General features: G+C 41.7%; 1 protein-coding gene across 1 annotated transcript in view; it reads left to right on the forward strand.

Moving 5' to 3' along the window:
• LOC144826957 (embryonic protein UVS.2-like) overlaps positions 1–13,061 on the forward strand; it is a 232,569-nt gene that overhangs the window by 37,387 nt on the left and 182,121 nt on the right. The window contains exons 4-5 of the mRNA XM_078685418.1: positions 10,687–10,827; positions 10,930–11,047. Coding sequence (XP_078541544.1) covers positions 10,687–10,827; positions 10,930–11,047 — 259 coding nt within the window. The remainder of the gene's footprint in view (positions 1–10,686; positions 10,828–10,929; positions 11,048–13,061) is intronic.

Consider the following 13,061-nt stretch of genomic DNA (forward strand, 5'->3'; position numbering starts at 1 on the left):
AAAATAAATGCATTCTGGGAAATAAAGTCCTCCTGAACACAATTCAAATTCATAGCATAGAAACATCTGGAGGCAACATGCACATATGTATCATGTCATCGGTGTACAACCTTTACAACGCAACTTTTACCACGCAGTGCCTTTACGACGCAACTTTTACAACGCAAACCATTACAACGCATTGCGCTGGGGGGCGCTCTAGGATAGGGAATATATTTAATTTACTATCCAACACCTTCCCTACTATCCACGGGGACTGGAGTTGGAATAGTAAATTAAATAAATCACTATCCAGCGCCTAAAAGCACTATGCGTTGTAATGGTATTCGTTGTAAATACCGCGTTGTAAAGGCATGCGATGTAAAAGTATGCGTTGTAACGTCATACATCCATGTCATCACCACATAACTACTATTATTAATCAAAGTGCATGACTGGCCCACAAAAGTATATATTTTAAAGGAATGTCTGAATACAATTATATCAATGGAAATTAAACTAACCTTTGCGTGCGTAAATTGAACCTGCTCGTTGGTCTAGTTCAATTCGTAAATATTCAAAGAATTCTAAATATTGGTTAATACTTGTATGTAACACAGATAATGATGGAGTCGCGTGAGCACGCGAATCAAGATGGCCTCTCCGCGATAATCACCGCGACGTAGGCCATTCATTGACTGTGATTCTGACTAATATTAGGCTGGTCTTGCCGTCTAATTTGCTTCCACGGGCTTGCCAAGAACAGCACTTTCAGAATTAGTGCTTACTTCAGCGTTTGAGTGAGGTTTTGGAGGAGTATTTTCAATTGAACTCTTCAGCGGTGTTTCCTTCCACGTACTGCTGAGGTTCTCAGTCAGGAGGGCGGAGTCACTCACAGGAAAGGGTGCGGCTGTGGCCTGGTCACTCCCACAGATGGTTTTAGCTGCTGCACAGCATTATATTGTACACCCTTTCTTTTAGGTTGTTTACATTTTTAATAATTATTGCTCCCGAGCGTAGTGTAGTGCTAGTCATCTGTAGGTTATTGTTTCGGTCAAAGCGCCAGGATGCCCTTTGGGTGACAGCTGCGCTCTAAAAGTGTGTCTACATACATACATACATACATAGCTTTAAAATTTGTTCATAATTATGGAAGGCAAAAATACTCCTATGATACATAGCAAGCATAAAAAAATTGTTCGCCTCTGCCAGCCAAGTCTAAATTAGTAGGAGCCAGTGAACCTTCTTTGGCTGTATTATTTGATGAAATACAAGCTATTCGTTCCAACACAGACACTATTGCATCCGAAATAAAAAATATACGCTAAGATATGGCTATTCTTTCGATGAAAGTCTCTGACAACCCAATCAAAATTCAAGACAACAAAGTCAAATTAGATAGTCTTATAACTATTACAGCACAGATAAGCCAATGAACAAATTATTACTTGAGTTAGAAACTCATAATATGCAGTATAACTTGAGAGTTTTTAATTTTCCAGAAGATGTGAAAGGTAATTATTGCAGCATGTATTTAGAAATGCTATTGCCAGGCCTCTTGCGCCTATAGTTTCCTGAAAATTTTGAGATTGACAAGGTGCATAGAATTCCTTCCCATAGAAATCCAAACCAAATTAAACCTCGCCAAATGATACTTAAAATGTCGCATCATCATCATCTAGTGCCGATACGGAAAGCGGCAAGGGGAATTCAATTGTTAATGGTCAATGGGAACAACATTTTTATTAATCAAGACTTTGCCAAAGAGACTGTAAAAATCCGCAAAGAGTTTGTTGCTCTTCGTTGAAGTCTGAGAAGTTGTGGTTTCAAATATGGCTTATTCAATCCCTCCACGATGAGAATATGGAAAGACGGATTCTTAAAGTCCTTCCAGCATCCTCATGATTTGGTTTATACTTAGATCACCGCTCACAGCTCTCCATGGAAACCAATGAGACTGTTACTTGAAAACTATGATTTAAATGCTCTTCTAACTAGCCTAAACAGCTGAAATTCTTAAAAGGGCATTTCAGGATTAGTTATTCTTGTCATGCGTGTGTGCAATTAAAGAATTCTATTTATGTTTCTATGTTGTCTTTTTTATGTGTAGGTCCGTCTCTTTCCTTTTATCCTCTGTTTTCTATTAGAGCTATGCTTACTCTGTCAGGTGATTATTTTTTCTCTTCTATTTTCACTTTTTCATTATGATGTCTAATAGTAACGGTATTAAAATTGTTTCTTTTAATGTAAAAGGTTTACAGCACCTTGTTAAACGTACTAAGGTTTTAGATTATTTAGCTAGACATAAGGCTGATATTTGTTTACTTCAGGAGACTCATATCGATGATACTGTTTTATCATACATGAACAAAAAATGGGTTGGGAATATTATTTCTTCACCTGCTCTTAATAGGAAAAATGGAGTTGCTATTTTGTTTGCAAAAAGAAATGCATATTCAAATATTACATAAATGTTCTGATTCTATTAGTCGTTTCCTTATAACTAAAATAAAAATCGATGATACTGTTTTACACTTGATTATTGTATACGGTCCCTCGAAGGATGACCCCGATTTTTGGTCTCTTTTTACATCGCAAGTTCTTAAATTGGCTAATGTTCCACTTAATATTGGAGGTGACTTTAATCTTATCTGTGATCCTTTATTGGCTAGAATTTCCCAAATTAAATATCACCCTCCAAAGGCTTATTTTACTCTTAAATCATTTTTTAGAACTACTAGATTAGTGGATATTTGGCATTTGCATCATCCAACAGATAAACAATTAACTTTTTTTCTTATCCTCATTCTCGAATAGATTATTTATTAATATCCCTTCATTTAATACCCTCTATTTCTGATCCTACTATCCAAAATATTGATATTTCAGACCATGCACTTGTTTCATGCACTTTATGCCCTAACGTTTCTCAACAATCTCAAAAAAGATCGCGCATAAATATCAGTCTAACAGTTTTAACTCATAAATAATATAATGAATTTATGAATTACTATTCAACATTATATTATCAAACTTCTTCTAATGATTTATAACATATTGGACAGGAGGAACATGGCGGCCGCTAGCTAAACGGCTGCGGTCGGGCTCCCTCGGGCTCTCTGTTGGGGACCTTTGATGTCAGAGCCCTGAACGCATGTGTTTAATCCCCTCTCTCGCTTACCTCGGGGGGGATGATGCCTTGTGAGCCTTCCTTTCTTCCCTCTCCTCGTTCCGGCGGACGTGCACTTCTGGACACCTGCCGCGGCTCACCTGGATATTTGCACTGGAGGTGGAGGGCAGCAGCACGGGAGTGGAGACGCCAGAGCGCAGCTTGCTTCCTGCTCCGGATCGCCAGAGGCAGGGGCAGCACAAGGGTCGGCTCTGGGGGAAGTACTGAGCAACAGGCAGACTCTAGGAGGCAGAAGGCTGGTTCTAAGGCCGGTTTCCAGGTAGGGCATTGGAATTTCATTCTTCTAAAGAAAGCAAGAACTATTGGGCTAAGTGAAGGTAAGAAGGAGCGAATATTATCCCCAGATAGCCTCACTAACAGTCATACCTGTAGTATCTACTTACCTCTCTGTAAAAGGTCACTTGGTATCATAAGGGTGTAGCGCGGGGAGAGGTGCCTCATTACTGTATGGAGACAGGCAAAGTGGTAAAAGTTGCAAAAGTGGACTCCTCACAATCTAAAATGAGCAGATATACTCTGCGGGCTAGGGTGCCCCACTCCTCCCTTAATACAGATACTATTCAGCCTATCTTGACCCTCAGAGTCTCCCCTCCTGTATCAGAAGTTAAAGCATCAGTAAAGCAATGGAAGCAGAGAAGGGACACAACGGACTGCGGTCTCAAAGAAAATATTGCCCCTAAAGGTGAAAGTCACCCCATTTTTTAAAACATACTACAAAGTTATGTCTACCTCAACAGCAACTACCGGCGTACCCATAAAGAGTGTGAAGAGTGCAGACCAGGTTAGCCCTCAGGGAGGTGCACATAGCCCACAGTGCCTTGCAGATGTGGATGTGAGTAAACCCCCTGATCAACTGAGTGAAGCCCCAGAGGACATGTATTCCATCCAGCCGAGTAATTTAGAAAGGCCAATCTCCCTGAGTAAGCAAGCTGAGAGTTCGAGCAGATCAGCCATCCATTCTACAGTGAGCCTCTCAAATAGGTACTCTGTTTTGGGAACTGAAGATAGTTTGGAAAACCAGCCGGAGGTTACAAAAACTACAAGTGACATTATCACACCGCATAATGCTGTCTTAGACTCTACGACTCACTCATTGGCTGATTTACTACTAGTCATGAAAGAGGAGATGGCTAGTAGGTTTACGGTTTCAGAAACAAACCAGGCTGAGATGGCTAGCAGGTTCTCGGTTTCAGAAGCTAACCAGGCGGCTATCCAACTATCATGCGAAGTGCTGACCCAGAAATTGGAAGAAGTTACTACGTGGACGGATGCAACAGAGTCTGAGATCCCTAAACTTAAAGAAGCTATAAACACTAACTCAGCGGATGTGGTAAAATTAACGGTCCAAAACAAAGAACTTAAAGACCATCTTGAGCGCCTGGAAAATAATTCCAGGAAAAACAATCTGAGGCTCCTAAATATCTTGAAGGATCGGATATAAAGGGGTTCGTGAATTCTCTGTTAACGGGAACAGTTTTATAAACTCGTCCAGTATAGATCTCTCACATGAGATCCAAAGAGTACGCCGCGACCCTTTCAAGAGGAACCCCGGCAGACAAAGACCAAGGAAGATACTGGTTAATTTTTTGTCATACTCTGTTAAGGAGTTAATTCTATCCTCTGCCCTCAAGGAAGGTACTATTACATCTACATCAACATCCACAGGTCAAACCCCATTCTCCTTCCCTATAAGATCAGATGTCTCACATATCACCGCAACAAGACAGTGGGAGCTGGGGAAGAGGCTCGAGGATCTCAAAAGTTTGGGGGCAGGAGCACAGTTGAGGTTTCCTGTGTCATTATGTGTAATGTGGTATAATCAGATGCATTAATTCCGCACGACTGAGGAGGCGGACACATTCATAGCCAGAATCAAAATGGAGGCGAAGGGGAGAGAGGGAGATCATTGAAGCTATGGGGGGGGCTCTTTGACATCAAGGTTTGCTGATGCAACTAAATGCATTCACGTTTGTTTTAATTTTTAGGAAGCCCGAGGGGTTGGTGATCGAATAGGCTTAGCCTATTGGAAGGGAGGGTTCCTCATGGGAGAAGGGGTCACAGGATGGGAGGGGTGTGATGGTGGTGGGAAGATAGGGAGCACAGGGTGGGGTGCAGTGGATAAAATAAAAAAATATACCTCGTCTCACTTGAAGCTTAGGAAGTCTTTGTTTAGTCAACACCAAGGGTCTGTAAGCTGATAGCAGGAATACCCATAAAAGACAGTAAAGTCAACTTTATCTCTTGGAATATAAACGGGCTAAGATGTCCACGCAGACAAAGGCTGATACTGAAGTATTTAAAGCTCTCCCCAGCTCAGGTTTGCCTTATACAAGAGACCCATTTAAGTTTTGTAGAATGTTGTTCAATATTTTCTAGAATTCCCTGGATAAAATGTGTTTGTTCCTCACAACAAACGATTAACAGCAGGGGTGTAGTAATTCTGATAAAGCAAGGGGCTTCCTGTTCTATTAAATCAGTGCAGATGGATCAGACAGGGAGGTGGATAGTGGCACAATTGGCTTTTCGAGCGACAGAACTAGTCTGTGCCTCCTTCTATGGTCCAAATGTTGATGACGCAACCTATATCTGTAAGCTGCAATCAAAATTAATTACGGCATTTCCACCTATGATAATAGGAGGAGATTTTAATGTCCTCCTTGACCCTTTAAAAGACAGGTCAAATCAGAGTCACTTTATAGGGGCTCCTCGGATCCGCCAAGCAATGAAAAATCTGTTGCATGACTTAGACTTGGTGGACGTCTGGAGGGGAAAGAGGGGAGATCTCCAGGGGTTCACATTTTATAGCAAAAATATTGTCACTCATCCAGGATAGACTATATTTTAACAAACAGACATGTCCTGGGTAGTTTGACGGGGGTCTCAGTATTGTCAAGTCACCTCTTGGATCACGATGCAATATAATTCTCTACTCTTAGGAAGAGTAATACACTACAAACTAGATGGACGCTCAACAGAGCAAAGCTGTTAGACCCCGAAATTATACAGGCTACTAAATCATCCTCCCTAGAATACTTTGTTCTCAATATTAGCTCCACAACTATGGATTTTGTCTGGGACGCCTTTAAGGCCACCCTGAGGGGCAGACTGCATTGTCTTATCTGCTCTAACAATCGGGCTGAAGCCCGGGAGTTAAGTAATATGGAGGGGAGAATCCTGCAAGTAGAAACGGAAAGGAATTGACTCAGCCACGGGAGCCCAGGAAGGTTGGCAAAAGTCCAGGGAGAACTAGAGGGGACCAGGCAGGAGCATAGGGGAAAATTGGACCAGAAATTCAGGGCGCAATGGCTTATCAAGAACATGAAACATTTACAGTATGGGTAGAAGACCGGGGCTCTACTGGCCTGGAAAGCAAGAACTGATTACTCCAAGAATAATATCAATGAGCCTATAATAAATAATAAAGGGGATAAATCAAAAAGAGTAGAGGACATGCAAACTTGTCTCCTCTCCCTTTTTTGGATCTCTACAGAGAGAACTTAGCCCCCTCCCTAGACCAAATACAAATTTGGTTAAGGGGTAAATCTTTGTCAACATTAACCAAAGCTAGCTGTAATCTCCTTGATGCCCCTATTAATTTAGAAGAGAGTAAAAATCAAATAAAAAAATCTAAAAACAACAAAGCATCAGGAACAGACATACTGCTGAATGAAGTTTAGAAACCCTTATCAGAAGAACTAATTCCGGTATTGGGCACCTTGTTTAACTCAGTATATAGCTCAGCAGGCCAGATCTCCACATCCTGGAAGGACGCAAACATAGTACTAATATTAAAACCTTGTAAGGACCCATTAAAAGCAGACTCCTACCGTCTGGTCTCCCTGCTGAATGCTGACTATAAGATCTTCATGGGTATTTTAGCAAGGAGATTGACTAAATTGGTCCCCAATCTGGTCAACATTGACCAGAAGGGCATTGTAACTGGGAGATACATCCAGGAGCAGACACAACTGCTGATAGGTAATATCAACTTGGCCGTAGTAAGATCAGATCCCTTTGCAGTAGTTGCCTTGGACGCGGCCAAGGCATTTGACAGGGTCTGCTGGGTGTATCTCTGGGAGGTACTTGGGACTATGGGCTTCGGCCCTATTTTCATTCAGACCCTGAGAAAATGTTATCAGGGAGCATCTGCAAGGATTCTATTGAACTGCATGCTAACCTCTAGCTTTAATATCCAGAGGGGAACAAGACAGGGGTGTCCTATCTCCCCCCCGCTATTTAACATCTATATAGAGCTGTTGGCGCAGGCCATCAGACTGGACGATCTAATTGATCCCTTTAAATCCCAGAATTATCAATGTAAGTTAGCCCTATATGCGGACGACGTAATATTATACACCATTATACCCTAGAGCGACCATCCCAAGGGTTGAAGTTCTTTTGGAAGAATTTGGCTCCTTCTCTGGCTATACAGCTAACTCCTCCAAAATGGAGGGGATGTGTTGGAACATCGAACAATGGGAGGGCCCTACTAGCAAAGAGATAAAATACTTTGGTATCTATATAGTGAAAGAACTACATAAAATCGCTCAGATAAATCTGAGTAAAATTACTAAAGAAATTGATCGTCTCTTCACTAGATGGAGGAATCTTCTCTTGACAATTTACGGGAAGGTTAACTTGGTGAAGATGGTTATCCTCCCTAAATTGACTTACCTGTTTAGCGCAGGCCCCTTGGTTTTTCCCAGCTCATGTATTTCTCAGATTCAAATATAAAATCGGGAGCTTTATTTGGGGAGATAAAAGAGTAAGCCTATCCTGGAAGAAGTTGGGGCGTAGGCTCACTAAAGGAGGGTTGGCTTTTCCGGACATTAGATGGTATTCTGTTGCATTCCTATTTAAAGGTATTCGGATGCTACTTTCCAAACCGGCGGATTCATTGTGGGGAAGACTGTTGGGCGAAATGGCTATGATGGAGGGCGGAGGAGGTGGAGGAGGCTTTTTATACAAGTTTGGGGCTCCAAGGTACTTTAAACAAGTGCGACTGAAGGTCCTTGGGGCCGCCCTGGAAACATGGCATAAAGTGAGATGTAGGTGGGGAATTGGCTATTATTCGGAATTCTCACCTATATGGGATTCCCCTGGGACACCACTCTGCCTCCAAGATAGGCTGGCTGAACCTATTAGGAGAGCAGGCATAACCATATGGTCTGATTCGGTAGATGCAGAAGGAATTCAGCCTTGGGAGTTACTAAGAGCCAAGATAGGCCCGGGTCTTCAAAGTTTAAGTATGTACAACTTAAATCTTGGTTTGAAGTAGGAAAGGGGGAAATAACTGGAGACTGGGATACAGAGATTCTTTTCCAATCAGTACAGCCAAAAAAGAAAGACATTTCTATTTGGTATAAGAAGTCTCAAGATGCAGAAGATTTGGATCTTCCACCATTGGAGATTTACTTGAGCCCTCTCTGAAATTATTATATAGATTTAGCCAGCCTAAAGAAAAATCTTTTTTTTTGTCACCAATCGACTTTACTAAGCGCCAGCTAAGATAGCCAAGTTTGCCCCGTTGCCTACCCCAAAATGTCCTAGGTGTAAGGCACTCAACGCTATTGACATCCATATTTTCTACGAGTGTCCCGAATTAAGTGCCTTCTGGAAGGGGGTGGGGGACACTCTCCGTGGCATCTTTAAAGTAAACATTGAGATGAATCTATCATTGGTATTTTTTGGCAACGACGGCATATCTACTCCGAACCTATTACAGATTCATAGTGGGTTGCTTCTATACTTGATGCTAATTGTCTGGAGAGAAATATGTATGAAGTGGAAAGATCCCCATCCTCCGAAGAGAGAAGATTGGCTTAAAGCCACATTTGCTATGGCTCACCTAGACCAGGACGGAACTGAGGCTAGCTCTATAAACATCTGCCATCCCCTTTTGAGCTGGGGCCGAGATTTGAGATTAATATAATCTTTGCTGGCTCCTCCTATGGTCCTATGATTACACCTAGCCCTCATTACATCTGGGCCGATCTGGTCGACCTTAGCAAGTGCAGTAAGCCATAGGGAGCCCAGTTGAAGATTGATGGCTTTTTAAGATCTGCAGAAGCTTCCGGTGAGATGAGGACAAACAAAAATAAAAAATGTCTAACATATTGATAGTTTTTTTTAGAGCAGCGTGGCTTAACTAAAATTATATTGTCAGTTAGAAATAAATTAGATATTCCAATTCCCTTAGATGCAGTACGTTTAGCTATTAAATCAATTAAGCTACTTAAATATCCAGGTCCAGAAGGTATCCCGGCTGATTTTTATAAAGAATTTGCTCCATACCTATTGTCACATTTATTCAAACTATTTACTCATTTTAGCATGTAGGGGCAACTTTAGGAACCTTTACTGAAGCATTGATTATAGCCCTTCCAAAATCTGATTAAGATCCCTCTATTGTTTCAAATTATAGTCCTATTTTTTTGATTAATCAAGATTGTAAACTTTATGCAAAGATCCTTGATACTTGGTTGGCTACTGTGCTTCCTCCCATCGTACATATTGACCAATCTGGTTTTATGAAAAACAGACATTCAATGAATAATGTAAGGTTATTATTTCATGCGATTGAAGTTGGATTATCATGTCTTCATCAAGCTGGATTCCTGGCATTAGATGAGGAAAAGGCTTTTGGCAAAGTACATTGGCAATATCTTTTCCGTACCTTGAATGCATTTAATTTGGGCACCTCATTTATTCATATGATTTTATCTCTATATTCTTGTCAGTCGCCCAGCTTTTTATTAATGGTCAGATATCTAATACATTTTTACTTTTCAGGGGTACTAGACAAGGGTGCCCATTATCACCTTTGCTTTATCTTCTTGCTATTGAACCTTTACGAATTGCCATTAGAAATTCTATGGAAGTCAAAGGGCTCATTATAAATAATTTTCTATTAAAACGTCAGCTTATGCTGTTGATGTACTTCTATATATTGGTGATCCGGCATCTTCCATTTCTCAATTATTAAAAACACGTATTCTCAGTTTTCGGGACATACGCTAAATATGAATAAGACAGTTTTTTTTCTTTTAAATGTTCATTGTTTACCGCTTAGAAGACAGTTAGCTATCACGGTTGTTAGTCTGATTTTTCTGTCTTAATATTCTCAATATTATTAAGGCAAGTTAGTAAAATGCTTTTTGTGGTGCCATAAATCACTCCTGATATGACAAGATGACAACACTATAGGAATGTAAGACACGGGAAATCATTCACAGTAAACATTAACAGCTGCAATCACTCACTGTGCATGGCTGTGTGCTGAGGTCTTTTTGGTCCTTAGGGTAATTTGTTTTCCTAAGTAGGTGCTTAGGCCAAGGTTTGGCGTTTGACGGGAAATGGGCGATTTTTCCTCCGCCACGAGTGGTTCTTGCATTTTTTATTTTTTTCTTGAGATTGTGCTGTAGGTCTAAAATCAGCTTCCTTCTCTTCAGTGTGCTCTTGTTCCTTCCAGTTATATAACATACACTGACAACTTTCACTGTGTTTTACTGTTGTAGGCATCTCACAGCTGGTGCACGAGGGTGACATTGCCATCCACCCAGGCCGCAGTGCCCTCGTATGTCCAGACAACAGCTGCTTCTGGCCTAAATCCAGTGATGGGACTGTCCCTGTACCCTACACCCTCAGTCCCACTTACAGTAAGTTCACTTTTATACCAAGGCCCAGCTTTGACTTGAACTGAAACCTTTCCAGGTTGCTTCCCCTTATGTCATCCTCTCCTTTCCTCTGCTGTTCCTCAGGTGCTGAAGATGTGGCTACCATTACAGATGCAATGAGTGAGTTTGCAACAGTGACCTGCATCCGCTTTGTGACCCACACGGAGGAACCAAATTACCTGCAGATCATTCCTGGTGGTGGGTAAGTGCACATGACACCCTGAGGACTGACCCTACGCTCACCATCACACCAGAGAGGGCTCCATCAGATAGACTCATTACTTCTAGAACTTTCCAGTGAATGGGTAAGAGCACAGGACATCCTAAGGCCTGACCCTACATTCAGCATCACACCACACTGGGCTAAATCACGTGGGCTCGCTGTTACCAGCCATGTTTCCTGATTGTAACAAGACAAGGTGAATTAACGTGCATGATCTACAGATCACATAAGACCCATGGTAGAGAAATATATCCCCACACAGCATAGTTAAGAAGCTTAGAATGGGGCAAAAGTTAGTGGTGCAAAAATATTTACATTTAACGGTGTAGTCTCCCTCAGAGATGAAAGGTGGTTGTTGTGCAACTTCATGCCCCATTTCGTTTTCACTAAAGCTAAACGTCAAGGGGGAGAGCTAGCCTCAGGGAATCCCTTTACCTCTCGGTTACTTAGGGCTGCTGTTCCCAAATGAGTGATACCACTAAAACTGAGATCTTCAAATTGGCAAACCAGACGTGTGGTCTCTCATTGGTGGCCTAGTTCCTTTCATACACCATCAAATCCAGCAGAATCAGCTCACAATCTGGGAGTGAATTTCAGTTCCAATTTATCTTTTATTTTTCAAATTTCAAAACTAATATGCACTAGATATTGTATGTTGAAAGTAGTCAGAAGAGTGCTCTCCTTTTTTTTTAAACAATTTTTATTGATTTGATATCTCATGAAGCCATTACATCAGAAACGAAAATCAGCTTTAGACCTCGACCCAACTCTAGACGAGAATTCGTTGACATACATTGTACAGTAGGACATTATGTATTCATGCTTAAATGGCTCTTGGGAGCGACGTCAATACGATCAACTCATTGTGAATGTTACAACAAAACCCCCTATGTGATCTCCCTTACCCCCCCCCCACCATCTACAGTCTACCAATACAATAACCCCTACCTCCCCCCCATCGAAACATCTCCCCCTCCTCTTCCCCCCAGGCGTAAGATTGCTCTCCTTCTGCCTTTTAACTCCTAGAAAATCCTGGTCCAGTCCTTGTTATTAAGTAAACCGTATTTTTCTGACTCTGTCTAAGGCGGTCTTCCTGCGCTTCTGACCCACAAGTTTCAACTTTTTCAAAACGCAGCAACACAATTGATTTACAATGCACCTAATGAGGACTCTATATTGATATGTAGATCTTCAAGCTGTATAGATGTTTAGTTTAGAATAATATGTCTATACTCTATATGATTTTAGGTCAATATAAAAAAACAACTTGATAACGTAGTACAACACCCTAAATGAGCAATGACCTTTTCGTCGGCTGAAAGCCTGCATTCAGTGACTATCATTGTACTACTGACTACCACTATGGTTTTTGTTGCTTCAGGAATGACCATCCATGTCCTGTGGGCTCTCACTGAGATATCCCCAGGGGTTGTGTACTCTGCTTGTGAGAGCTTCCATGGGTCCAGGACTGTCCATGATGACCCACTTTGGGTTGCAAACTCACCGTGAAAGACCCCACATGCGTGGTGGATTTTAAATGATAGCCCGTACATGGGCTGTGGGCTCTCAGTGAGAGATGGTCCTCCATAGGTTGTGAGCGCTCATCACAGGAATGCCCGTGGTCAGTGGAGGATTAGTGATAGATCCTCTACTGAGATATGACCCTCAAGGAATGGAAACTATCAGTGGGAGACGCCCCTCTATTGGCAGTAGAATTTGAGTGAAAGACTTTCTACGGGCAGTGGACTCTCAGTGAAATCCTTTCCATGGGCAGTGGACTCTCAGTGAAAGACTTTGCATGGGCAGAAGACTCTCAGTGAAAGACGTTCCATGGGCAGAGGACTCTCAGTGAAATACTTACCATGGGCAGAGGACTCACAGTGAAAGACTTTCCATGGGCAGAAGACTCTCAGTGAAATACTTTCCATGGACAGTGGACTCTCAGTGAAAGACTTTCCATGTACAGTGGACTCACAGTGAAATTCTTTCCATA

The sequence above is a fragment of the Lissotriton helveticus genome, chromosome 4_1, assembly GCF_964261635.1.
Source record: "Lissotriton helveticus chromosome 4_1, aLisHel1.1, whole genome shotgun sequence".
Classification (NCBI taxonomy): domain Eukaryota; kingdom Metazoa; phylum Chordata; class Amphibia; order Caudata; family Salamandridae; genus Lissotriton; species Lissotriton helveticus.